The sequence below is a fragment of the Epargyreus clarus genome, unplaced genomic scaffold, assembly GCF_041222505.1.
Source record: "Epargyreus clarus isolate Ecla_fem2 unplaced genomic scaffold, WU_Ecla_fem_2.2 ptg000032l, whole genome shotgun sequence".
Lineage (NCBI taxonomy): Eukaryota > Metazoa > Arthropoda > Insecta > Lepidoptera > Hesperiidae > Epargyreus > Epargyreus clarus.
The window spans coordinates 10,149,476-10,176,564 of record NW_027332237.1 but is presented as its reverse complement, the minus strand read 5'-3'; the positions used below and the strand labels follow the sequence as shown (position 1 = coordinate 10,176,564).

The following is a 27,089-nucleotide window of genomic DNA, read 5'->3' as shown; positions in this document are numbered from 1 at the left end:
CGCAGGTTGAATCCCGCCGCGGTGTGTACAGTTCGTATCTCCGTAATAGCACGGCGAGCTTCCACTATATCTTCATAACTCGCCACCAAGTCGTCCATGTAGTGACTTCGAGTAATTGCTTCGAAGGCGAGTGGATGCGTGTGAGCGTGTACTCCTGCGTTGTAGTCCCGGACGAAGTGAGCCATGAAAGGTGAACTCGCCGCTCCGAAGATCATGCTTGTCATCTTGTAGTGACGTGGCGGCTTGTCCCGGTCATTTCCCCTCCACAGGAACTGCTGTGCTGGTTGGTCTTCCTTACGTATTTTAATTTGAAGAAACATTTCTTGAATATCTGCCGTAACTGCCACACTCTTTTCCCGGAACCGGAATAGGACTCCCGGCAGCGCCAGTAGTAAGTCAGGACCCTCCAGCAGATGATCGTTGAGACTGACACCTCGATTCTTGGCTGCTGCGTCGAAAACCAACCGCTGCTTCCCCGGCTTGTTCGGGTTCTGAACTGCGAAGTGTGGCAGGTACCAACAGACGGAACTTGACCTCTCACTCCCGTCGCACGGCTCGGCGTATCCCTTTTCTATCATATTCTCCACCTGCTTTGTATATTCTTGCTTGAAGTTAGGGTCGGCGTCCATTTTTTGTTCAATCTTCAGAAGGCGTCTAAATGCTGCGTCGTAGCTCTGAGGCAGCTTCACCCCGTCTTCTTTCCATGGTAACCCTACTTCATATCCCTTTTCAATCTTCTTTATTGACTGCTCGACCAACGTGACTGCCCGTTTATTCTCGTCGCTCACTCGCGGTTTATGAGCGACGCCTAATGCTTCAATGCTGAAGTGGTGTTCCACCATGTCGTGCAGTGACCTCATATCTTGCTTGTCTTCACCTCGTTCGGTGGTGTAGACGTGCAGCACGCTATCTTGATTGGTGATGATATGCCGTGGCATTGTTCCGTGTATTACCCAGCCCAGTTGTGTTCGCGATGCAGCTGGTTGGTGGGGCTCGCCAGTCCTCAGCTCTTGAGACACTATACATTCCCAATGATCGGCGCCCACCAATAGCCCAGGTCGGCTAGCGTTGTAACACACCTGCTCCCTCGGCAGATCTCGTAAGTGTTCGTAGTTCAATAGTGCGATCGGAATAGACTGTTGTCGTATCTTCATATTCTTAATCGTGCGTGCCCTTAGTTTATGTAGTTTTTCGTCTTCGCCCTTCAGGTGAATGGTGACCAGCTTGCTATTATTCTCCTGTTGTGTCGTGCTTACGCCCTGCATGCACAACGGCATCCCTGGACCCTTGGCGCCGATCCGACGTGCTATTTCTTCGTCCACCAGAGTGATGGTCGCTCCCTCATCCAGCAGCGCGTATGTTTTCACCTCCCCCCGTGGGCCGACGACGGTGACCGGGCACATCTTCAACAGAACCGTCTTCTTGCTTGAAGTGTTCAAGGTCAGCACGGACTCTGTGTTGTCCTTTTCCGTTGGCTTCGGTTCTTGCTTTTCTTCATAGGTTTGGTGAAGCGTGGAGTGATGAGGGCGACGACATTGATTCACGTCGCATGACTTCGATCGGCAATCACTTCGGCGATGTTTCCTCTTCAGACATTTAAAACATAACTTTCGTTGACGCACGAACTCCCATCTTTTGTGTTGTCGCGGGGCGCTGTGTTCGGCGGTGTGGTGGTATGCCACGCCGCCACCTAACCTGCGACCGTATAGGGGTGCGGGCGTGATGTTGTACGGACGGCCTTCTTCCGTCCGGCGCCGGAAGCCCGCTCGTGGTGATAGTCGTCGCGTCGGGGAGTTGCGCCTGTCCCGTGTCGTAGAGAGGGGAGGTGCGGGGAAGGGGTGACGTGCAATAGAAACAATAATTGACGTGCAATAGAAACAAGAGTGTAGGCCAGCCAAAGCCTCTTCCCCATCCCGACCTAACCCCTACTTCCTCTTCTTGCGCAGGAACGCTTCCGTCTTCAGATTTTCCTTCTTCTTCCCCAGGAGTCTTCTTCTTCCCCAGGAGTCTTCTTCTTCTTCAGGAGTCTTCTTCTTCTTCGGGAGTCTTCTTCTTCTTCAGGAGTCTTCTTGGTATTCTTCTCTGCTGAGACCATGCTTAAGCCGGAAAACTGGTTTTCTGAGCTACCCCAGAGCAATACCGTAAAGAGAGCCGCGCTTATTTAGGCCCATTTTCATGTCATTTTCACTTTGGCTGACCTAGTTTTTCCTCTTTATTTATTCATTTCCCAAAATTTACATATATGTGTTATACATTGTTGGAATCCTTATAATTAGCCCTATCTAACTACATAAGTTACATTGTCATACCTAAATTAGTTACAAAGTTATTCGTGAAAATATTCCAAAAATGTACATCTTACGTCATTTTACATGTCAATATTCCTAATTATCTCGAAATTATCACAATTGATTCTTACTTATCTTATATCAATATGAAGCTAGAAACATATTCTAGGAGATAACATAAACTTTAGAAATATAAAACATGTATAAAACACAAAAACTTAACCTATAATACAATTTTAAATAATATATAAAATACCTAAAACCTCTTAACAAAATACTACAAATGCGACCGATAGCGCCATCTACCGTGTCTTATCCCTAAGCTTAAAACTTACGTAATGTATTTTCTTATTAAACTTATATAAACATATTCAGTCAGACTTAAAACACAAGTTAATTACAATTATGCATAAAATATCGTTAGTCAGTCGCCGACATCCTCCCCCTCGTGCGTAGCACCAACTCCTGGCCCGGCGACTCCATGCTCGTGGCCCGCTGTGACGACCGCCTCCCCGCAGTCTGGCTCGCTGGTCGATGCTCCACCGCCTGTGTCGTCGACCGCTTGCTCTTCATCACGTCGTGCTGGTACCAGTAGCACCAACTTGGAGCTGGGACGTTTCAACTCGCCCCCCGTAGTGCGCACCTCCAATACCCTGGTGCGACCGTCGGGCCCAGGGAAGGTTCGGACCACCTCACCCCTCGGCCAGGCTCCTCGTGGCAGCGTGGAGTCCACTATTAGGACCGTGTCTCCACACTGCAAGTCCCTTGTGGCAGCTCTCGCGTCGACTCTTCTCGGGATCAGAGTTGGAAGATACTCTTTCACCCATCTGCTCCAGAAGTGGTCGGCTAGTCGCTGCGCAGTCCTCCATGTGCGCCGGCCGGTGAGGTCTTCGTCGGTGAATGTTCCCAATCTTGTGCCGCAGGATCTCCCAATTAAGAAGTGATTGGGAGTGAGGGCACCTTCTTCATTGTCTTCGTCGGCTTCGATAAGAGGTCTTGAGTTCACCAGGTGCTCCGCCTCCAGTAGCAGAGTGTGCAGGACTTCTTCCTTGGGATGCCTTTCCTTGAGGGTGACCGTCAAGGCCGTTTTGATGGAACGGACCAGGCGCTCCCATGCCCCGCCCATGTTCGGAGCCCCAGGTGGTATGAATTTCCACCTGATGCTCATCCGCTCGGCTGTGGTGATGAGGTCTTCTTTGTTGAGGCTGGCGAGGGCTTCTTGAAGTTCCTTGTTGGCCCCCACGAAGTTGGTGCCGTTGTCGCTGAAGATCGTCTTCGGCATCCCCCTTCTTGCTGCCATTCTTCTTAGCGCCAGGATCATGGAGTCCGTTGACAGAGATGCTGCCAGTTCCACGTGGACGGCTCTGGTTGTGAGGCACGTAAACAGAGCGCCCCACCTCTTCTCATGACGCCGACCCACCGTGATGCTCATGGGTCCGAAGTAGTCCACGGCGGTGCATGTGAACGGCGGTTCCCCATGCCGTAACCTTTCCAGCGGGAGATTCCCCATCGGCTGGAGTCGTGGCGTGCCGCGGTACACCTTGCACCACTGACACCGATGAACCGTCGCCCTCACCGCAGACCGTAGTCCCAGGATCCAATAGCGCTGCCTCAACTCGTTGATCACCGTCGCGTGGTTACCATGGTTGAATTCTTCATGGTAGTACGCGATGAGCAGCCTGGTGATGTGATGCTTGCTGTCTAACACCACAGGTTTCTTATCTTGCCGAGTGTGTCTTGCCGCGTCGATTCTTCCTCGGAGGCGTAGTAGTCCATCTTCCATGACGACATCCAGTTTCTTAAGCCTGCTATTCTTCTCGAATGGCTTCATCTTCTTGACGCAGCGTACTTCATCTTGGAAGCTCTCTTCTTGGCTTCTTCGTAATAGGATCTTTTCGGCTTCTTTTATTTGGTCAGGTTCGAGGGGAATGAATCTTCTTTCTTGGGTTTTCTTGTTCACGGGCTTCATTGCTACCTTGGCTTTCTTCTTATTTCTTTTCCAGGTAGGATCTTGACGCTCAGACTTGCGGGACAAGTTCACTGCGTGTTTCTTCTTTCGGCACAGGTCGACGAACTGTAGTACCCTTGCGGTCGCTCTTACTAGTCGAGTCCAACTTGAGAACTTGACTGGGTTCGGAGTTGGATGCCGATCAACGGGCTTCGTTGCCCCCACAGTTGACCTCTCCTTCTCTTCTCCCGTGGGCTCCGCCTTGAAAGTACGAGGTTTCGGCTGAACGGTTGAACCATCTGTGTCCGCTCCCGAAGTCCTTGGGCACGTCCCTCGTTGCGTCGTTACTATCGAGATTCTTTACCCGACTTTCATAATCCTGCTTCAGTGCCGGATCCCCATCCAGTTTCTTTTCGATGTTCCTTAACCGGTTTTCCGCTTGCTTGTAATTGTCGGGCATTTTCCCTTCCTTGTTTTTCCATAGCAAGCCGGTCTTGAAGCGCCCAATTTCCAATCTCTTTGTCGTTTCTTCTAAAATTGCCAGAGCCCTTTCTTCTATGTCTGTGGTCGGTCGACGTGGCTGGATCCCCAACGATTCCATGGCGAAATGTTCCTTGATGACCTTTTCTAAATCCTCTTCTTTAGAAGACACGTGCGCGCAGGTTACGAAGTTCACAGGTCTTGATGCTGCTCCATCGGACCCGTGTAGCACCCACCCTAGGTAGGTCAATGATGCTACGGGTTGACCTCTTTTCCCCTTGCGTGTGGCTCTGGACACGATGAGCTCCCAATTGTCTTGTCCGATTAACAATTTGGGTGACTCTTCTTCATAATACAATTGCTTCGACATTGGCTTGAGATGAGCGCATTCTTCGATCCTTCTTATTTCCAACCTCTGAGGCGTCAGGTTGATGTCATCTATCGTGCGGGCCCCAGAGATGGTTCTCTTCTTGGTCTGGTGCATTCCCTTCAATCTGACGTTGACCTTCATTGAATCTTGCTTGGAGATGGTCTTCCCACCTACGGTCTCCAAGGTGAGTGCTTCCACGGGTCCTTTGAGGCCGATTTGTCTTGCAACCGCAGAGTCGAGAAGCGTGACAGTTGACCCCTCATCCAGTAACGCCAGGATCCGGGCAGCTCCCTTCGGTCCATATAGCTCAACAGGAACCATCTTTAAATATGCCTTCGCTGTCCTTGCAGTGTTCACCGGGAGCATGACGTTATTCGCAATTTCTTTCTTCTCTTCGGGCTTCGGGTGATCCCATCGTTCTTCATGAAGCACAAAGTGATGCCACCGCTTACATGTCTTGCACGGTGGGCGCCGACATGTTTCCTTCCGATGTCGTCCTTGGAGACACTTGAAACACATCTTCGACTTGGTAGCGACGTCCCACCGTTCCTTCATTGGCAGCTGTAGAAATTTGCGACATTCGAAGAGGTGATGCTCGTACTGGCAATGTGGACAGGTCTTCTTTTCTTCTACTTGTTCGGACGTGGTGTTCGTGAATTGACGTCTGGGAGGCTGGCGCGGCTGCTGCGTAGTCTCCTGCGTCGCGTATGGTCCACACCGGTCCGCTTCCCTGTTGAGGAACTTCATTAAATGCACCAGGTCTGGATCTTGATCTTCTGCGTCGGCGGCGAAGTCGTACCACCGATACTGCAATACCGCCGGCATCTTGCTCACGATAATCCTTACCATTTCCGGTGAGTGTAGATACTGCGGTCTTCTTAGCCCCCGTATTGTCGCGACGGTGTTGTTCACTCGACTGGCGAACACGCAGATGTCGCGCGCATTTTCGTTGATCCTAGGAAGATTCTTTACCTTTTCCAGTTCCATCAGGATCAGGGCTTCTGGTCTTCCAAATCTTCGACGAAGAGCTTCTATTACTTCTTCAGGAGGGCACTCTGAATATAATAGGCTCTTGATAGCCTCCCTTGCCGTGCCCTTAATTGACCGCCGCAGCCGCGCCATATTCTGTGCATCCGTAAACAGCGGTGCGGTGTCCTCATATACCGTCCTGAAGGCGATCCATTCTTCGCTTCTTCCATCGAAGTCGGGTAATTCATATACGTAGTTAGGTTGCGATGCATTCCTCGGAGCAACACTAATGGCCTTCATGATGGCCTCAGCCAATTCCTTGGTCCCGTTACTTGAAGGTTCCGCTTGGTCTTCAGGCTTGACGATAGTGACTGGAGGTTGACTGGCTCGCCCCTCCCCGGACGCCCCCAGTCGGTGCCCCTCCCCGGACACCTCCCCCTGATGCCCCTCCCCGGACATCCTCTTCACCGTCGACTGCACCCATGTGTGGATGTTCGCGTTATGCGACCAGTCTTCATCCTCGACCTCGGACTCTTCATTCTCCACCTGGACCAGCTCCCATTGCGCCTTGGCGAGTTCTGCAGCTGCCTTTGCTTCTTCCAGCTGTCGGCGCGCCAATTCCAGCTTGGCTTCCATCTCCCGACGTTTCGTCGACTTCATCGACCGCGTTTTCCGGGTTCCAGCTGTTGCAGCAGTTGGAGCAGCTGGAACACCTGGAGCAGCTGGAACAGTCGCCAAGGTGCCTGAAGTGACTCTAGACTCATATGTTGTAAGCGTACCCTCAGTTGCGGTGCCCGATGTCCCCGAAGAGTCAGTTGTCCCCTGCGCGCTTTCCGTGGCGCGGGGCGCAGTCGACTGGTTCGGCGGCGAGGTTCCCCTCTGGCTCCGTGTGACTGGCATGGCGGCGTCAGTAACCCGACGATATGACGACTAGCACGATGATCCGGCTCGAAGGACCAGCTGTTGTCGCGGGGCGCTGTGTTCGGCGGTGTGGTGGTATGCCACGCCGCCACCTAACCTGCGACCGTATAGGGGTGCGGGCGTGATGTTGTACGGACGGCCTTCTTCCGTCCGGCGCCGGAAGCCCGCTCGTGGTGATAGTCGTCGCGTCGGGGAGTTGCGCCTGTCCCGTGTCGTAGAGAGGGGAGGTGCGGGGAAGGGGTGACGTGCAATAGAAACAATAATTGACGTGCAATAGAAACAAGAGTGTAGGCCAGCCAAAGCCTCTTCCCCATCCCGACCTAACCCCTACTTCCTCTTCTTGCGCAGGAACGCTTCCGTCTTCAGATTTTCCTTCTTCTTCCCCAGGAGTCTTCTTCTTCCCCAGGAGTCTTCTTCTTCTTCAGGAGTCTTCTTCTTCTTCGGGAGTCTTCTTCTTCTTCAGGAGTCTTCTTGGTATTCTTCTCTGCTGAGACCATGCTTAAGCCGGAAAACTGGTTTTCTGAGCTACCCCAGAGCAATACCGTAAAGAGAGCCGCGCTTATTTAGGCCCATTTTCATGTCATTTTCACTTTGGCTGACCTAGTTTTTCCTCTTTATTTATTCATTTCCCAAAATTTACATATATGTGTTATACATTGTTGGAATCCTTATAATTAGCCCTATCTAACTACATAAGTTACATTGTCATACCTAAATTAGTTACAAAGTTATTCGTGAAAATATTCCAAAAATGTACATCTTACGTCATTTTACATGTCAATATTCCTAATTATCTCGAAATTATCACAATTGATTCTTACTTATCTTATATCAATATGAAGCTAGAAACATATTCTAGGAGATAACATAAACTTTAGAAATATAAAACATGTATAAAACACAAAAACTTAACCTATAATACAATTTTAAATAATATATAAAATACCTAAAACCTCTTAACAAAATACTACAAATGCGACCGATAGCGCCATCTACCGTGTCTTATCCCTAAGCTTAAAACTTACGTAATGTATTTTCTTATTAAACTTATATAAACATATTCAGTCAGACTTAAAACACAAGTTAATTACAATTATGCATAAAATATCGTTAGTCAGTCGCCGACATTTTGTAAACTGGTAGTGCCGCATAATCGGGACACTCAACTAGCTTGTGTCGTTTTTCACAACTAGGACAGATGTCGCTAGGTTGTTCTTCCTCGGCGACATTGTATACTGCGTTCGGTTTTCTCTTGTTCGCGATCGGAGGGGCTGCTACTACTGCTGGTCGGTGTTCCCGCTTCGTAAATGTCGCTGCCGGCGATGAGTAATTATGTCGGAGCATCTGGTTGGCTTCTCTCATTAGGAAGTGTGATAATAACACGATCTCCGCGTCGGCTCCGCTGTGTTCCGTTGCGTAGTCACACCATCGCGCTTGCAAGTGAGGACTCAATTTTTCTCGTACTTCTCTTGCCAGTAGAGGGTTGTACAGGTATTCTTGACAGTTGACACTCTTGATTGTGTACACGGTGTTTTGTAGCTTCACGGCGAATTGATTAAGTTCCGTTGCCGACGTTCCCGGTCTTGGTAATCTCTTCAATTCCGCCATTGCTTGTTCAACGATGAATTCCGGTTGTCCGTAGCTTTGTTCGAGCATCTTCATAATGGCCTCCGGATCTGTAGCTGCATGTAGTGCGGCGGCCACGGTGTCTCGGGCGGCTCCCTTCAAGCAGCTTCTCAATCTTTGCAGGTTTTCCCCTGGTGTCAACTGGTACATCTTCGCGGTATCCCGGTACATGGCTCTGAATATAAGCCACTCGTTGATATTCCCGAAGAAAGCAGGTAGATCCGGGCACTTGGATCTAGGCTTCACCCATCTGTCCATGGCTTCTGTGAGTTCCTCCATACGTTGTTCGACCGCAGGCGATTTCCCCCGTGGTTGCGAGTGCGGCTGTTCTTCGGCGCGCGGCTCCCCCCGTGAGTTAATCGGTTGGGTGCTGAGCCAGGCGTCGACCTTCCGCTTGGGTTCCGGCAGGTTCTCTGCTTGAACGCTTCCTTCTTCTTCATCTTCTTCATCTTGAATAGTAGCCAGTTCGTTAGCTAAATTCTTCTTTATTAATTCCGCTTCTATTTCTAGTTGCTTCTTTTTAATTTCTGCGAGCTTCTTTTCCGCCTCCATCTCGGCGAGGCGTCTCCGGGTAGCGGCAGTGCTTCTTGACGAACGTAGCGATTGCGCCGGCGATCTGGCGCGAGCAGCGTGTCTGACCTCCGTCGTCGCGTCGGGCACGGAGCGGGCGGCGTCGTTCGTAGCCCCCCTCATAATCCCCCCGTGGACGGCGCGGACGGTGTTACTCGAACTGGGCCCCGCTTCGACCGAGGTAGTGCAGGCGGCTCTGGTCGTAGCCCCTGACCATCCGATAGTGGTACGGGCGGCGTCGATCGTAGCCCCCGTTCCGACTTCGGTCCCCTGACTCGGCGATAGCGGCGGGTCCTGAGATAATCTTCTCCGACGTTCTCGTTCGATGTTGCGTTCTTCCAGACGTGCTTCTTCTTGTTCCGCCGCGTCGGCTTGGCTCCTGGTGACGACCATTCTTCCCCGGCGTAACCCGACGATTTCTTCCAGGCTTCCGACGATCCGGCGACTCGATGGACCAAACTGTAGTGGACTGTATAATAAAAATCTTCTCTTCGATTAATCCTTTATTTCTTCCTCTGTAGCTCGCTGCCGAATACAATTTTTCCGGCCAAAACGCCCAATATTTATATCATTTAATTCGGTCGTCCTGATTGGCCCGCCAATCAGAGCGCTCGATTTTACATTTGCTATCTCGTTTTTCTATATCTATCTCGCTCTTACAAATTATCCTAGTTTACAACTACGAGCGTTACCGTTCAGAGAGCCATGTTACATTTTTTATTTTTCTCTACTTATTTACTTTATATTATTTACTTATTTACTTATTCTATCTTATGCTAACTTAATCTACTTGGTTGTATCATCTTTATTATTTGGTATTTACACGTATTATAATTCTTATCAACTATTTTGCTGCTCGTCGTCCACAACAGTTATGTTAAGATATACAAAAGCAAAATCCCGTTTTATGACGTAAACTAGTAAATACACACATCAGTTTTTTACCTTAAACTATTGTTAAATAATGAACGTGTTAAACTCTACACATTTCCTAGATTTGTCTTCGGTATTGCCGCTGGAGTAGAACCCTCTGTGGTTAGACTTCAGCGGCATCACCGCCACACCTATTTCTGCCTCATAACAGCAGTGTTAAGCGCGTGTGTTCTGGTTTGAAGGGTGTGGTAAGGGAGATATACTTTTCCAAGGCGGAACGCGGGGTTTAGTCCTCAGGGGTAGGGGCGCATCTGTGGCCGGTCTCAGTTAGAGATATCAAATCTTATCTGGGGTTGATTACAGATGTCCATGGGTGGACACTTACCATCAGGTGGACTGCATGCTCCGCTGCTAGTCCTAGGTATATTATAAAAACCACAGAATAAAAAAAAATTGTCGCCTTCTACCAATATCTATGGGAAGAGGTATATAGCATTTTTTAACCGACTTCAAAAAAGGAGGAGGTTACTCAATTCGACCGTATATATGCTTTTTTTTTATGTTTGTTCAGCGATTTTTTCGCGATGCCGCGACCGATCGATATGATTCATACACCATTGTATGCAGCTCGTTTCACAGGGGGTCCCATTTCGAGGAAATTTGAAAATTTCCGCTAGTTTTCCCGGAAAATTGGAAAAACCCGATTTCATATAAACTTCAATAAGTCGAGTATTTCTTAACCAATTTCAATTTTCTTTTTTTCATATGAAAGGGTGTTTCGTTGCGGTACTTTCCTACCTTAACGTTTGTATGCTCTGATGATTAGAATTTAAGTTATGGGGTGGAACTCATCATCACTATCCCTGCTTTTTACATATTTTATGACAACTTACCTTCTGCCCACTCAATTCTCATTAAACTTAAAATGTACATTGAGTATCTAGGTTAACATGATATGATGGAAAATTTGACCTTCAACTCTTCAACCCCGGTAATGCAGAAGTGCCTCCTGCCTCAACCATACAAGTCAGGCATTTGGAACTTATGGATATTTAATAAAATCGATAAGCTGAGATATATGATGGAAAATTTGACCTTCTACTCTTCAACTCTGATAATGCAGAGGTGCCTCCTGCCTCAACCATACAAGTTAGGCATTTGTTGCTTATGAATATTCAATAAGGTTGATAGGTAGATATATATGATGGAAAATTTGGCCTTCAACTCTTCAACCCTGATAATTCAGAAGTGCCTCCTGCCTCAACCATACAAGTTAGGCATTTGGAGCTTACGAATATATGATAAGGTCTTTGAGTAGAGGTAGTTGAATTCTCTCATATTGGACACGCTGTTTACGCCGTTATCAAACGAAATATATTGAGCGCCAACTTCAGAAATATGTACTAAACCAACATTTATTTCAATTATTTTTTACTTTGTAGTGACATAGAAGTCGGTTTTATTTTTTTGTTAATTTTTTTTTAATCAAATATAATAAAATTATAATCTGCATATGCATATGCATCAGCCTTCTTTCTATCACACTTCCTTTATTTATTTATTCAATGTGCGATACTAAAACAGAATTTAGATTCATACGAGCTTTTGCCCGTGGCTTCGCTCGCGTTACGAAGTAATATTTTAATCCCTTATTTTTTATCCCCTTGGGGGTAGAATTGATCAAAATCCTTTCTTAGCGGATTCCTACGTCATAACATCTACCTTTATGCCAAATTTCAGCCCGATCCGTCCAGTGGTTTGGGCTGTGCGTTGATAGATCACTATGTCAGTCAGTCACCTTTGAATTATATATATTTATATTATTTCTTCTGTTCTTTGACTAGATTAGTTTTAGGAATAGATAAACATGATTTTGCCGCAAAAATTATGGAACTAATAACATTTTCTTATATTTTATTATAGTATGGGATTCAATGCAGACCCCGGGAGGTCAATTGTTTGGATCCAGCAATAACTACGGGAATTATGACGAATGTCTGGAGTTCCCGTGGGAGAAGGTACACCCAGCACTGAGAACGCAGTACTGTTTGGCTCATATCCATTTGGCTAAAGTGGACTCAGGGATCAATGATGTGGATCTTTTTGGACACGCGCAAAATTATATTCAGGTATGAAAGATCAAGTTGTATTATTTCTACACATAGCAATTTATTTATTATTTCAAGGTGGTAGAACCCTTTGTGGTTCCACTCCGGCGGCACCACCGCCACAACTATTTCTGCCTCATAACAGCAGTGTTAAGCGCTACTGTGTTCTGATTTGAAGGGGGTGTTGTTCAAGGCGATCCAACTTAGATCGTAAAGGCAGCAACGCATCTGTTGCCGATACGACTCTAATCTTATCTGGGGTTGATTATAGATGTTCAAACGCGGCAGTAGCCACTTATCATCAGGTGATACCACTGCGGCGACCTCATTGTTTCCTCTGTTTCTGTTTTAAAGCAGCTGGGTGAGTATGATGATCTGTTTAGTAGCTTGAGTTTTCCCTAAGTCGTCGCCGCTGATTTTAGCAGATGATGGATGTAATTATAAAATCACTGATCAATCATAATCATTGAACTTACCAAAATAAATATTCATTTGCTACTAGATGGATCCTCTAAACCTTGACAATTTTTTGCCGTAATAAATGTTCAAGATTTTCTTCATTTAAGTCCAAATTTCAGGTGAAAACCAAGTATAATCTAAAATTTAACACCTTAAGATGGGGAGTATGTACGCCGGCAGTGTGCAAGCCGCATTCAGTCAATAAATTCGTTGGTGCCTTGTTCAGACAAAGTCACTTGGGTCTAGCTGTGGATAAACTGAACATATCTATTAATGGATGTGATGTAGCTGGAGATACCGAAATTGCTTATGATTTTGGATACTATTTCTCAGGGTAAGTAATGTTTTTGGGAACCTTAGTGTCAGGTTCCAAATTTGTAAACAATTCCAGCTTCATGGTAAGAATGACTGAATGTCATACCATATTTATTTAGAGGTGATGCAATATATAAAATAAATAAATATTTCACAGACGCTTTGAAACCCAGAAAGACGAAAGAAATGTGAAGTACATTGATTTAATTTTGAAGCCGACAGAAATACGTTTTGTCCAATCAAAGACTACATGCCTGCAAATGCTTTACCATGTTTTCAGAATACTGGGTAGTGGGTACTGCGTGCTGGGTAGACCCCAGTAGCATTTCACGAAATATAATATCTTAAATGCTGTTTATTTGACAGTATTTTTCTTCTTCAGTTCAATCACGCTGTTATGTAGAAATATGTAGTTTGATATGTGTTTGTCATTCATTTATCCTTTTTCATGAATTAAACGTTTGTTAAAACAGGCCGTCGTACTCTCCTTACTTTATTTTTTTAATTTTGCAGGTTCCTCATAACATTTTCGATTGTTTCAACGCTTCTGGGTACAATACTAGTGAAATATGAAGGTTTACATACATCTTCTACAGGTAATTTATGTCAATAATCTATGTATGTCAATATTATACCAATACACCAAAAGTCCTTCGATTCGTAAAGATGATAGATGATTAACATTGTAACATGATCTCTAGGGAGTTCATCTCTACAACGTAACGTAGAGAAACGATAAAATAAAAGACAAAATAAAAGACAAGGTTCGATGGTCGAAAATATAAATTTTTAACTTGAAATTTCATTTGAATGATTTTAAAATTCATATAAATTAATTCAAAGAATAAGTATAAGATGTTAGAATTTGTTCTATATGCTCTTCCAATAATTAAAAAAATATGCCATTTACGTTTTACAAGATGTGAATCTTGCATTTAACAAAATTATGATAACATGTGACAACCTAATACTCTAGTTTTATGTACAAAGAAGTTAAAGGAGGTCGAAAATGGCCTAAATTTGCTTCGAGGAAATAATGGTACGGCCGTGCCGCTTTTTTTGTTCGACTTGGCGGGGCACTGCCCTGCCCCCAGATAATTTAATTTTTTATTTTTTATTAGTTTCTATAATCTCTCTTATCTAAATCTGTTTACACCTATCTACCTTTCAGGGCTCGTGTATGCCAAGGCATACGACATAGCAAGGAACCTTGGGTCTCTTGTCAATATCACACCCAATGATGTTCATTGTCTCTTCGGGATACGTGTGATCAGCGCTATCCTAATTGTCATCGTCCATGTTGGCTTGCTGATCAACGGCATGGGTGTTTTCAATGGCATCGTTCTCTATAAGGTCAGATTTTGGATATACACTAGAAGTAACAAACGAGCATTCAGTCCACTCGATGTTCCACTGCCGCCCATGGATAAGCGCAATAAATCTCAGACAAGACCAAATACCCACCCGAGGTCGGCCATAGTTACGGCGCTACCCCTGAGGACCTAAGCTGGAATGCTGCGCAAAAGTATGTCTCCACCCTTCATACCCAAACACAATTGCTGTTATTAAGCAAAAACAGGTATCGCGGTGGTACCGCCAGAATCGAACCATAGATGATCGACCACCTTCAACCTGTTTTTCGTGAGAAGAAGACGAAAAAATATTACGGTATTATGAAACGCTTGTAATCTTTAATATACATATTTCTTATTTTAAAATTTTCAGGATCTAGAAGACAAATGGTTGCTGTTAATTTCTACTGCTGTAATTGCCGTAGATACTTTTCTATTCATGTCTGGTTTTTTATTAGTAAAATCTCTGCTGGCTAATGGTTTTAAGTCGTTCAGTCTTCTCAAATTCATAGTTAAGCGTTACCTCAGGTATGTTGGAAATTTGAAGTTACAATACAAAATACAATAAATACAACACAACACGATACAATACTATATAATATGCTATATATTACCTATAATGTCGAAGGTCTTTGAAAAGCTATTGTTAAAGCGACTCAAGCCCATATTAAAACATAAAAAAATAATACCAGACCATCAGTTTGGTTTTAGAGAAAAACACTCCACAATTGATCAGATTCATAGAATTACCAATACAATAGAGAAATCATTAGAAGAGAAGAAAGTCTGCTCCGCAGTATTCTTAGATGTAGCGCAAGCCTTCGATAAAGTCTGGCATGAAGGTTTGATATTAAAGTTAAGAGAAATGCTACCAAAACAATTCTCAGAAATTTTAATATCCTATATTTCAAATAGAGCTTTCCGAGTGAGACAAGGAGAAGCATACTCCGATCTCAAGCAAATAAAAGCTGGAGTACCACAAGGTAGTGTATTGGGGCCGGTCCTGTACCTCTTATACACCTGTGACATTCCAGAAACAGAAAACAACATCTTTGCAACTTTTGCGGATGATACTGCAATCATAGCTGTTGGGAATGATCACGCTGAAGCAGCGGAGAAATGCCAATTAGCCATCAACAGAGTAGTTAACTGGACGAAAAAGTGGCGAATGAAGCTCAATGAAAGCAAATCAGTGCACGTCGACTTTACAAATAGGCATAATAACTATCAACCTATATATATAAATACTACACCTATACCATACGCAAATACAGCCAAATATCTTGGCATGACTCTTGATGCGAAGCTGCGCTGGAAAACTCACGTCAAGAAAAAACGGGATGAGCTAGAGCTGAAATATAGAGCTATGCATTGGCTGCTTGGGAAACATTCCTCGCTGTCTACATACAATAAGTTATTATTATACAAACAAGTCCTAATGCCAGTATGGACATATGGTATTCAACTCTGGGGCTGTACCAAAAAAAGTAATGCAGAAATTATTCAAAGATTTCAAAATAAAGTACTTAGGAGTATTGCAAATGCACCTTGGTATGTAAGAAATGAAGATCTACATCGGGACCTTAAAGTAGACCTTGTCAAAAAAGTAATTAATACGTATGCCGAAGGTCATCAAAAAAGACTTCATCATCACGTTAATATCGAGGCTATCCAGCTCCTCGATACAACGGACCTAGTGAGAAGACTCAAACGGACTAAACCCTTTGAGCTTGTGACATGACACAGTGTAGTGTTAGTGAAATAGTGATAAGTGAACATTATAGAACACAAGAACAATGTGTCTACTCCCTTATGTGTTAAAACAAAGAAGTGCTGTGTCAGAGGACGCCGCCTTCATTATATGATTATTTAGCAGTTTAAGTTAGCGTAGAATTACTCATTAGTCATAAATTAGGCTAGATCGTAATTAATATAAAGTACCTATTAGTCACTTGGTACTTTATACAAACAAAAAAAAAAAATATAATATGCCAAAAGATAAAAATAAATATCCTTGAATTTTTGGACTCATATTTTTTTATAAAATTGGTGTAGCAATCGCTTGTTACGCCTCCTGATGGTGACATTTGTGAAAAACTCAACACGTTTAACAGGTATACTTGAAAGTGATCACAGATGCGCTGCTTTTGAGGACTAAAATAGTCGCCACACCTTTCCACCGAAAAGCAAAACTATTTCACACTGGGAGTGGGTGGTACCTTAATCAAACCCTTACCACTTTTCAAACATATAAAACAATTATATTAATGACTATACAAATAAACTGATATTTCCTTATAGATTGATTTGGCCCTTAGTAGTGGTATTATTCATAGGATTTAAATTCCTACATATACCACGAGGTCCGGTGAAGAGTGAAATTTTCGGCAAGGAATTAGAAGCATGCAATCAAAACTGGTGGACAACCCTTCTGATGATCCAAAATTATGTTGATCCAGAGAATATGGTAAGTTTAAACATTTTTTTTATATTAAAATTGTAACAGGCGAGCGTTTAGTCTACGTGATGGTAAGTGGCTACTGCCGTCCATAGACATCTGTGATCTTCCCCAGATAATATTCCTACCTGAGGGCGGCCACAAATGCGTCGCTACCCCCTAGGACTAAGCTGGAACGCCTCGGAAAAGTATGTCTCCCTTACCACACCCTTGTAACCAGACAACAGCAGCGCTTAACACTGCTGTTATGAAGCACATATAGGTGTGGCGGTGGCGCTGTCGGCTTCGAACCATTCTGAGTCGGTTCTACCACCTTTTAAATGAAAATCTTTCTGAGATAAAAATTTATGATTAGTGAAATCATTTTAAAATTCAGTATGGCCGATACCCCAATGGTGAATTGATTATTACCTATTAATTTAAAGGGGTTTTTCGGATAAGAATACGGGAAAGGCTTTATTATGATCTTTTTAACCGACTTCAAAAAAGGAGGATGTTTCTCAATTCGACCGTATATATATATATATATATTTTTTATGTCTGTTCGGCGATTTTTTCACGATGCCGCCACCGATCGACATTATTCATACACCGTTGTATGCGGCTAGTTTCACAGGGGGTCCAATTTCGAGGAAATTTGAAAATGTTTGCCAGTTTTCCCGGAAAATTGGAAAAACCTGATTTCATATAAACTTCAACAACTCGAGTATTTCTTAACCAATTTCAATTTTTTTTTTTATATGAAAGGGTGTTTCGTTGCGGTACTTTCCTACCATAACATTAGTATGCTCTGATGATTAGAACTTAAGTTATAGGGTGGAACTCATCATCACTACCCCTGCTTTTTACATATTTTATGACAACTTACCTTCTGCCCACTCAATTCTCATGAAACTTAAAATGAACATTGAGTATCTAGATTAACATGATATGATGGAAAATTTGGCCTTTAACTCTTCAACCCTGATAATGCAGAAGTGCCTCCTGCCTCAACCATACAAGTTAGGCATTTGGAGCTTACGAATATATAATAAGGTCTTTAGTAGAGACATATGATGGAAGACCTTCAATTCTTCAATCCCTATGATGCAGGGGTGTCTCCCATGTAAAGTATATAGATAAGATATTTGTTGTAATGAAATTGCTAGACAGTCAGGTCAGAAAAAATTGACCTTCAACTCCTTAGATCTGATGATGCAGAGGTACCTCCAGGCCTAAACCACATGAATAAGCCATTTAGTGCTTTCACACATACTTTACAGGTCCAAAGCAGGTACATGTAACGAAAAAAATTACCTTCAACTCTTTCACTCTGACAATGCTGGTGTACTTCCAAGCTAAACGATAGGAGTTAGCCATGTTGTGATTTCATATATGTATTAACGTCACTAAGCAGACACATAGGAAGACAATTTTGACCTTCAAGGTCTTAACCCTGATAACTTTGACCTTCCAGTCTTCAATTCTAGTGACGCAGGGACACTGCTGGCCTAAACCACAGTAACTTGACAATTACTTCTTACAAATATAAAATATGATTACGTAGTAACTACAACGTTGAATACGTTGTAGTTTTTCTTAACTACTTTTTAACTTTACTGAATTAAGGTAAATTGGACCGACTCACTCGCAGATTTTTACCACCTAGTTTGATTTAATTAGTTTTCTATTCCTACCTAACCTAGCCAATAATATCGTATCTCATATAGCCTCGCCTATAGTGTTTCGTATTGAATTGGTTAGGTTAGGTTGGAACATATAAGATAATATAAAACTAAGCGAGAAGGGCGCGGTAGCGCCCTGCGAGCGGGTGGGTCCAATCCGTATGAATTCAGACCTTACCTTTATTCATGATCACCTTAATACAATTTTACATAATATTAATACAAACGTTAGCATATCATCACTAAAAAGGGTGAAAAAAAAAAATTATGTATTGTAATATTTTTATAATATAAATTTATGTTGTCTCCAGTGCTATCCAATTTCGTGGTCAATTGCTTGCGACTTCCATCTGACTGTCTTCGGAACAATAGGAACTTGGGTGTTTATGAAGAACAGAAAATTTGGTCTATTAATGTTCTTGATACCTTTCATTGCTTCAATAGTTTTACAAGCATCTACTGTAATTTCGAATCCTGAAACAGCAATATTACCAGGAGATTTTCGGTAAGATATACCTAAAATATATATTTTATAAAACATTAACAGAGTGGGTTATATGGATTAGTATGTATCTAAAACATTTTGAAAATAACTTAATATGCTTGAACACTGCAAAAATGAGTATATACCCTAACACATCGTTCAACTTTATTTTATTCCTATATACAATACAACACGATTTCATTGTTTCTTGAAATAATAATGAAGACATAACAATTGATTATGATTAATTTGTTAAACAGTTTTACATCGGTCGAAGGTGGTAGAACCCTTTGTGGTTCGACTTTGGCGGCACCACCGCCACACCTATTTCTATCTAATAACAGCAGTGTTAGGCGCTGCTGTGTTCCGGTTTGAAGGGTGTGGTAAGGGAGACAGACTTTTCCGAGGCGTTCCAGCTTAGTCCTCAGGGGTAGCGGCGCATCTGTGGCCGACCTCAGGTAGGAATATCTAATCCTATCTGGGGTTGATTACAGATGTCCATGGGCGGCAGTAGCCACTTACCATCAGGTGGATTGCATGCTCGTCTGCTACTCTTATATTATAAAAAGAGGTTAATTTAAGAAGAAATTAAGTATAAGTAAAAACCTTAAAGAATTACGCAAAAAAAATATTAAAATATGAGTAATCGCGTATTTTTTATTTTCAGGAGTATGAGCAATTACCGCAAATACATACTAGGGAATAAGTTGTATATGTACACGCATTATAGAACAGGGTCATATTTTATTGGAATGGCTACAGGGTACCTGATAACTATGTATGATCCAGTTAAATATAGAAATGTTATTTCTAAGTTAAGTTCTTTGTCAACATCTGGCGAAAATTTGTAAATTCTGAATTCTGAATTAACCAGTAAAATTGAGGTAATATAATAACATTGATGAATGTCTGTATTACTATTTTGAGATGAAGAAAAAAATATAAAATATAAATAAAATTCATAAAGCCATTACAAAAATTTATATTTTTTTATTTATGATTTTGGCTATTTAGCATACTGTAAATATTTTTATTTGTTTTTTTTTTTTAATTTAGTTTCTTTTTAAACTTCTTATAATGTAAATTATGAATAATCTTAGTGCATACTCGCATGTATGAAAATAAAGTTTCATACGGCAGTCTTTGCAATTTTGCATGTTTCGAATTTCAGCTGATGTAATAAATTTTACTATTATTATGCATCTATTATTATTGTATACGTACTAAAAACAAGATGCTTTGTAAACGATATTGCAGTGTATTCTTACATATTGCTTTGTATTTTTGCAGAAGTTGTCCATATTGAGTTTCATTGCATTGCTGGCGATGATTTTAGGATTTTTCATATTGGATTTTATAATGCAAACAGTTGATGTTAATGTGTTCATGATGGCGTTATATGTGTCTTTAAGACGAATAGTCTGGGCTACGTTAATTAGTATTTTGATTGTTTTGTGCGAATATGGAACACTACGTAAGTATAATGTATTTGTGTTAATTGCTGTGGATTGTTTATAGTTTATTATTAGTTTTATTTTCCAATAAGTTATCATAACAAATAACACTACCGAATGGAATAATAATGCATTTTTTACAATTGCACTGATAGTCTACTCGCAACCTCTCAATCGTGGGGTCCAAAGTTGAAATCCCAGGCACGCATTTCTGATTTTTTACCAGACGTTTATTAGCTTGACCTGTATGTACGGAACCTTTGAACTCGATTTTCACCCACTTTGAACGGTTCAATTAATTTAAATTTTGAACAATTTTGAACAACCGATGCCAATACACGATTTAAATAATTTTATCCCATTCACCTCATCAGGATAGTCAAGAATTAGGATTACCGATTTTCCTTGTGCGATTTTAGCATGGTTTTTAATTTTTAAACTAAAATTACTTAAAGTTATATGCGTATTATAAATTAATTATGACTTGTGCTAACGGTGAAGGAAAACATCGTGAGGAAACCTGCATACCTAAATAATGTAAAAATAAAAGAGTTATGTGAAGTCTACCAATACCCATTTGGCCAGCGCGGTGGTCTATGACTTAATCTTTCTCCTTCTGAGAGGAGACCCCTGCCCAGCGGGACAATAATGCGTGGATGATGATTTTCTATGACGTCTTATTTCATTAAGACCTGTATCCAGCTACAATAAGAAGTTGATGATGTTGGTATTTCAGCGTTAGTACCTGGTTTGCTGGGCTGGTCCGCGTGGGCTCCGTTCTCTCGTCTTTCTTTTGGAGTCTTCCTCCTTCATGTTGGAGTCATACTGTTCTGTACAAGTACTATCAGAAGCAACATGGAATACCACGTTTGGCACACAGTAAGTTTTATGCGGCACCACCGCCTCACCTATTTCTTCGTAATAAAAGCGCTGCTGTGTTCTGGTTTAAGGGGTCTGGTAAGGGAGACATGGTTTTCCGAGGCGTTCCAGCTTAATCCTTAGGGGTAGCAGCGTATTTGTGGCCGACCTCAGGGACCGGGACAGGCCTAGGAATATGTAATTCTATCTGGGGTTGATTACAGATGTCCATAGGCGGTAGGGGCCACTTACCGTCATGTGGACTGCATGTTCGTCTGCTACTTGTATATTATTATAAAAATGACATTTAAATCACTTATTGTATCATTGTAAAATTATGATATTTATAACTCAGTTTAATCATTTCTAATTTTAGGTACTGCTTATGATGGGTGTGACTGTAGCTTCATGCATAATTTCCCTATTGTTATGGACATTATTTGAAGAACCAATGCGGATTCTTGTAACACACGCTCTGAGAGACAGGTATGTATTTTTGGGGTAGAATTACAGTATAATTCTTCTTATACTAGGTATAATCCCTTGTGGTTCGACTTCGGAGGAATCTATCTAGTTCTGCTAAATAACAGCAGTGTTAAGTGCTACTGGGTTCCTCTTTGAAAAGTGTGGTAAGGGAGACGTGTTAATCCGAGGCGTTCCATCTTTGTCCTCAAGAGTAGCGGCGCATCTGTGGTCAACCTCAAGACTTATCTTATCTAGGGTTGATGACATATGCAGGTGGCAGGTGGCAGTGGCCATTCATAAGATGCACGCTCGTTTGCTACTTCTATAGTATAAAAAATGTACATTGTTCGGCAGTTGGATGGGTGACCACCATAGAAGCTTGTTTTTTCTGTTTCATGGTGAACACTAGTAGCCTAACATGCGTACTTATTTAGCAACTAGCAGACCCGGCAAACTTTGTACCACCTCACAATTTATTTATCAAACATATTTCATATAAAATATAGCCTATGTTACTCGTAGATAATATAGCTTTCGAATGGTGAAATAATTTTTAAAATCGGTCCAGTAGTTTTTGAGCCTATTCATTACAATCAAACAAACAAACAAAGTATTCCGCTTTATAATTGTGAAAAATAAATTAAATTAGTATAGATAGCACAGCAATGGTGCTGACTCGTGTCTACGGCCATACTGACTAATTTAATTTATTTTTCACAGAAATAAAAAGAACACCGAAGAAGTAAAGGGACATCAAAACGGGAAGAATTCGAAAAATATGGAGATTCAAACAAATAAAAACGGTGCTTGTGAAAAAGTAAATAAAAAGTATAAAACGAATGTCCATAGGAGGTAGTGACCACGTACTATGTGGTGATGGATGGTGGCTGATTTCGTATATCAATCTTAAAAATAGAGTCTTATTAAAGTCTGTTTGAAAATTTGGTCGTCATTACTATTCGTATTTTGGCAGTACATAGTGCTTCTCATCTGGTGTTCATTTAAATACATAAGTTTACCTATAAGTAAAATTGCAATACAAATAAGTCTTCTATTTATTCCCTGAAGAGATTTTCGCATAATAATATGTTTTTGTGTTATTTCATCAACTTACCATCATCGATACGTCGACATCATCATCATACATAATATATATTATACTCTCTCTCTGGTCATGGTTGCAATTGTTATAAATAATTCAACCTTATTATATTCTCACGCCTTAAAATTTGAATAAGATGAAGAATGCGACGAAATATTAATTACACTGTAATTGGTAAAATGTTATCATCGTTGATGACGTAAGTTACATTACGTGCCGACTAATTAGGCAAATGAAAAGCGCTGAAACCACCAGGTATTTAATAAAACAGCCCTGGAAACAGATCTACTAATATTTGGATATGCTAATGTGTAATGCATGTAGTAGTAGATACTAACATGAAGAATATTTTTTAAAATGTGGGTAATAAAATTGTTAATAACATTTTGATGTGAAATGTGTCTTAAAAAAATGGGAAAAGAACTTTTGTTTGTTAATGGAAGAATTGCTCAGAAAAGACATATTAATATCTATATTATGTAACTTCGCAAACTGGATAATTCTTACCAACGCATTCTTTATACTTTATTATTTAATTATTAAAATAAATTGAAAAATAATAAAAGGTTTTATTTTACACAAATAGAGCTTAAAATTGAATAGTTTAAAATCTTTGTAAACATAAGTAATTTTATTATACCAAAACCTTTAACATAATAACAAAAGGTCTAACATTTCGCACATCCGCCGGAAGTGACGCGAATTTTAATCAAAACCCGTCATAATGACATTCCACAAACTGAACCTTTAGGGACGCGGCAATATGGTACAACATTACTGTTGATATATTACACTGTTGACATATTGCCCTCGACCGCAATATGTGGTTAGCGTGGTTACTCTAAGTTTCCTTATTTGCATTATTAGACCTTATGAGAATTTAAAAAAAAATAACAAGAAAAAATACAACTGACTTCTATGTCACTACGAAGTAAAAAAAAAATTAAATAAATGTTAGTTTAGTACATAGTTCTGAAGTCGGCGCTCTATATATTTCGTTGGATAACGGCGTAAACAGCGTGTCCAATATGAGCGCTGACTACGGCGACCGATATACGGTCGAATTGAGAAAGAAATTTGAGGTGAGTATCCTTTGTGGTTCGACTCCGGCGGCATCACCGCCACACCTATTTCTGCTTAATAACAGCAGTAAAGCGCTGCTGTGTTCCGGTTTGAAGGGTGTGGTAAGGAAGACATACCTTTCCAGCATTCCAGCCTAATTCTCAGGAGTAACGACGCATCTGTAGCCGATCTCAGGTAGGGCTATAATCTTGTCTGGGATTAATTACTGATGACCACAGGCGGCATTAGCCACTAATAATCATTCGGTAATCGCAGTGGTTAAGAAACTCGGCCTCTCGATCGAGGGGTCCGAGTTTCAAATCCCAGGCGAGTACCTCTGATTTTTAAAAGTTTTGTGCGTGTTAGAAATTAATTATCACTTGCTAAACGGTGAAGGAAATCATCGTGAGGAAACCTGCATACCTGAGGGATTTAAAAAAAATCTCAAAGGTATGTGAAGTCTACCAATACGCACTTGGCCAGCGCGGTGGACTATGGCCTAATCGTTCTGCATTATAAAAAAATCTTATATCTACATTTTATTTTGATAAAAAACAAAACAAAACACTTACATAACTAAACTGTTAAGTAACGGAGCCTAAAGGACAAGGTCATAAGGTCAGTCCGCCCTCAGTCCCTTCCGGTCACCGTTATAAGTTATCCGAAGTCCTCTGAAGGCTGTACGTGCGTAGTTTGACTAAGTTAACCGCCCTTTATGTAATAGTAGTAAATGAGCAAGGGAAATTCTATCAGCTTTAAGGCTGACTACCTATTGGTTACTATTGACTGACTGGTACCGATTAAGGTGGACCCGCGTGGCGGAGCGGTCACCATGCCGGTCTGACGCTCAGAGGGTCCCGGGTTCGATCCCCGGCCAGACAGATATCTAAATGATGAATTTAGATTTCTGTTTCTGGGTCTGGGTGTTTGTGTATTTGTCTCTGTGTGTGTCCATAGCACCCACGATACAGGGAATCCTAGTGTGGGGCTGTGAGTGTAGAAAGCGTTAAAAGCGTTAAAGCGTTAAGGTCCGTTTTTAATATCGAAATTTAGCGATTAACAATAATAATTGTATAGGGAAAACATTGGATTGCAGTTTTTATTAATATTCAATCCGTAATATTAAATCTGTTCAAAGGTTTGCCTAAAAATATTTTTGATAGGCAATCCATTCTAGCTTGAAGGGTCGTCGTAAGCTCATTACTGTCTCACTTATGAATTTGTAGGCTTCACGCACCTTTGAAAACTATATTTTAATGATCTCTCAGGTGTCTTGGTTCACGATGTTTTCTATTCATCATTATAGCAAGTTAAAAATTTCTAATACGCGCTAATTTTAATAATTCTCCAAGTACGAGTCGAACTCGCACATGGAGGCTTCCGTACCACCAAATGTTCATTACTTTTTTACTTATTTTTATTCATTTTATTATTTTCAACAATACTTAGTTATATGAAACAACTTTAGATGGCGTTGGGGTGACGATGAATGATACGTAAACAACGTATAATAAAATTAATATAAGTATATTAAAATATGTTTTATGGTTTTTATTTGTATTTATTATAATACCAGTTATAGTAGTAAATGGATTGTAAAAATTTCATGTGTTTAACTATTACAGTTCCGGAGATATAGCCCTGTGACAGACGGACAGACAGACAGACAGCGAAGTGTTAGTAATAGGGTTCCGTTTTTACCCTTTGGGTACGGAACCCTAAAAATCAGTGATCCCTGTGATTCGAACCTAGACGAAAGGTTTCAACCACTAAGTTATAATAAAATTTATTCTGATAGCTTCATGTTACCTATGAATACTAGAAATTCAAACGCAAGTCTCGATGTATTCGGAATGAAACAGATGTCTGGCGCGACATCGCAAATCGAAGCAGCGCAGGTGAATCTTATCTCCATACATTGTTTGTGACGCGGCACAAATGACCCGCCCACGGCCCGAATACACAAGTATTCGCTCGCTAGTGCCTTAACCATGTCGATAAATTTGTCGATACTTTATGATATTATCATCGACTTCATGAAGGCAACAATATGCAGATGTCTGGCGCGACATCGCAAATCGAAGCAGCGCAGGTGAATCTTATCTCCATACATTGTTTGTGACGCGGCACAAATGACCCGCCCACGGCCCGAATACACAAGTATTCGCTCGCTAGTGCCTCAACCATGTCGATAAATGTATCGATACATTTTTATAACAATCAAGTAGAAAACGAGCATGCAGTCTACCAGATGGTAAGTGGCTACAGCTGGCCATGGTCATCTGTAATCAAGATTAGACAACGTATGAGCTACCCGAAGTCGGACTGAAGACGCATCACGGCAAATCAGAGATATGGTAAAATCTACTAAAAAACCTCGTTAATCATGTGTTAAAAATAAATTACGAGTGGGCTATTAAAAAGCGAAAAAAAGCTATCCTTTAATGCTCACCATGCATTGGCGACTCCTCTGGTGTTGCAAATGTCTATAGGAGACGGTGGCTACTTTCCATCAGCTAGCTTTATCCTTAAGTTAATATAAGAAATGTAGATACAATAAATGTAGAATATTTACTTAATTTCAAATATTATGTAATTAAGGTACAATACAGTTTTCAATTCGATTATTAAGTTTTAACTTTCAGTTGACTTTTGATCAGACGACCTTTATTACTATCCATTCAAGTTCAAGTTCAAATTAATTCTTTTGATTCTCGAAAATGTTCTGAAATGAATTTTGTGAATGTTTTCGTTAAATTTTCTCACTCAAACTTATTTTTAGTGAAGATGTTTTTAACTAACTTTCTAAGGACTTCATGGAACAAAATTCACTATTTTTATATTTTTATAAGTTTTATAAGTAGCATTTGACCTAGCTTCTTAAGGATTTCAAGGAAAGAATTTTATTACTTTAGTTTTTTGTTGGTCTTACGGTGTTAACCTACTTTACTTAGAGTGAGTATAAAGTTTTATATAAATGAACTATGAATATGTTTTGTTATTTTTTGACTCAACTAATAGTTTGTATTCCCGAAATCTGTACTAAGATTTTTATCACATTTACAGAGATATCATAAATTTACTTTCATGTAACTTGCATTTGAGAAGACAATTTTAGTCCTAAGAAGTTGGTTCCATATGTCCATATCATCAGGACACCGCGGGATTCAGAGGTCTTAGGGCTGGTTGGAGTAATGTGGAGGGGAGGCCTATATCCAACAGTAAACTTACTTAACAAGCTGATTTAACGACTTTTGTTTTAA

General features: G+C 41.3%; 2 protein-coding genes across 2 annotated transcripts in view; one reads left to right on the top strand and one right to left on the bottom strand.

The window, feature by feature from the left end:
- The window catches only part of LOC140754983 (O-acyltransferase like protein-like), a 35,381-nt gene extending 12,176 nt beyond the window's left edge, over positions 1 to 23,205 (top strand). Inside the window, exons 3-15 of the mRNA XM_073090144.1 lie at positions 11,969 to 12,174; positions 12,732 to 12,946; positions 13,441 to 13,523; positions 14,099 to 14,280; positions 14,653 to 14,807; positions 16,581 to 16,746; positions 18,713 to 18,906; positions 19,553 to 19,732; positions 19,986 to 19,998; positions 20,143 to 20,359; positions 21,076 to 21,218; positions 21,574 to 21,683; positions 22,383 to 23,205. Coding sequence (XP_072946245.1) covers positions 11,969 to 12,174; positions 12,732 to 12,946; positions 13,441 to 13,523; positions 14,099 to 14,280; positions 14,653 to 14,807; positions 16,581 to 16,746; positions 18,713 to 18,906; positions 19,553 to 19,732; positions 19,986 to 19,998; positions 20,143 to 20,359; positions 21,076 to 21,218; positions 21,574 to 21,683; positions 22,383 to 22,518 — 2,000 coding nt within the window. The 3' untranslated portion in view covers positions 22,519 to 23,205. The remainder of the gene's footprint in view (positions 1 to 11,968; positions 12,175 to 12,731; positions 12,947 to 13,440; positions 13,524 to 14,098; positions 14,281 to 14,652; positions 14,808 to 16,580; positions 16,747 to 18,712; positions 18,907 to 19,552; positions 19,733 to 19,985; positions 19,999 to 20,142; positions 20,360 to 21,075; positions 21,219 to 21,573; positions 21,684 to 22,382) is intronic.
- Positions 4,439 to 6,092, bottom strand: LOC140754953 (uncharacterized). The gene has a single exon (XM_073090112.1). It carries the CDS (start codon positions 6,071 to 6,073, stop codon positions 4,439 to 4,441), a length of 1,635 nt encoding a protein of 544 aa, XP_072946213.1. The 5' UTR covers positions 6,074 to 6,092.
- Positions 23,206 to 27,089: the final 3,884 nt, after the last annotated feature.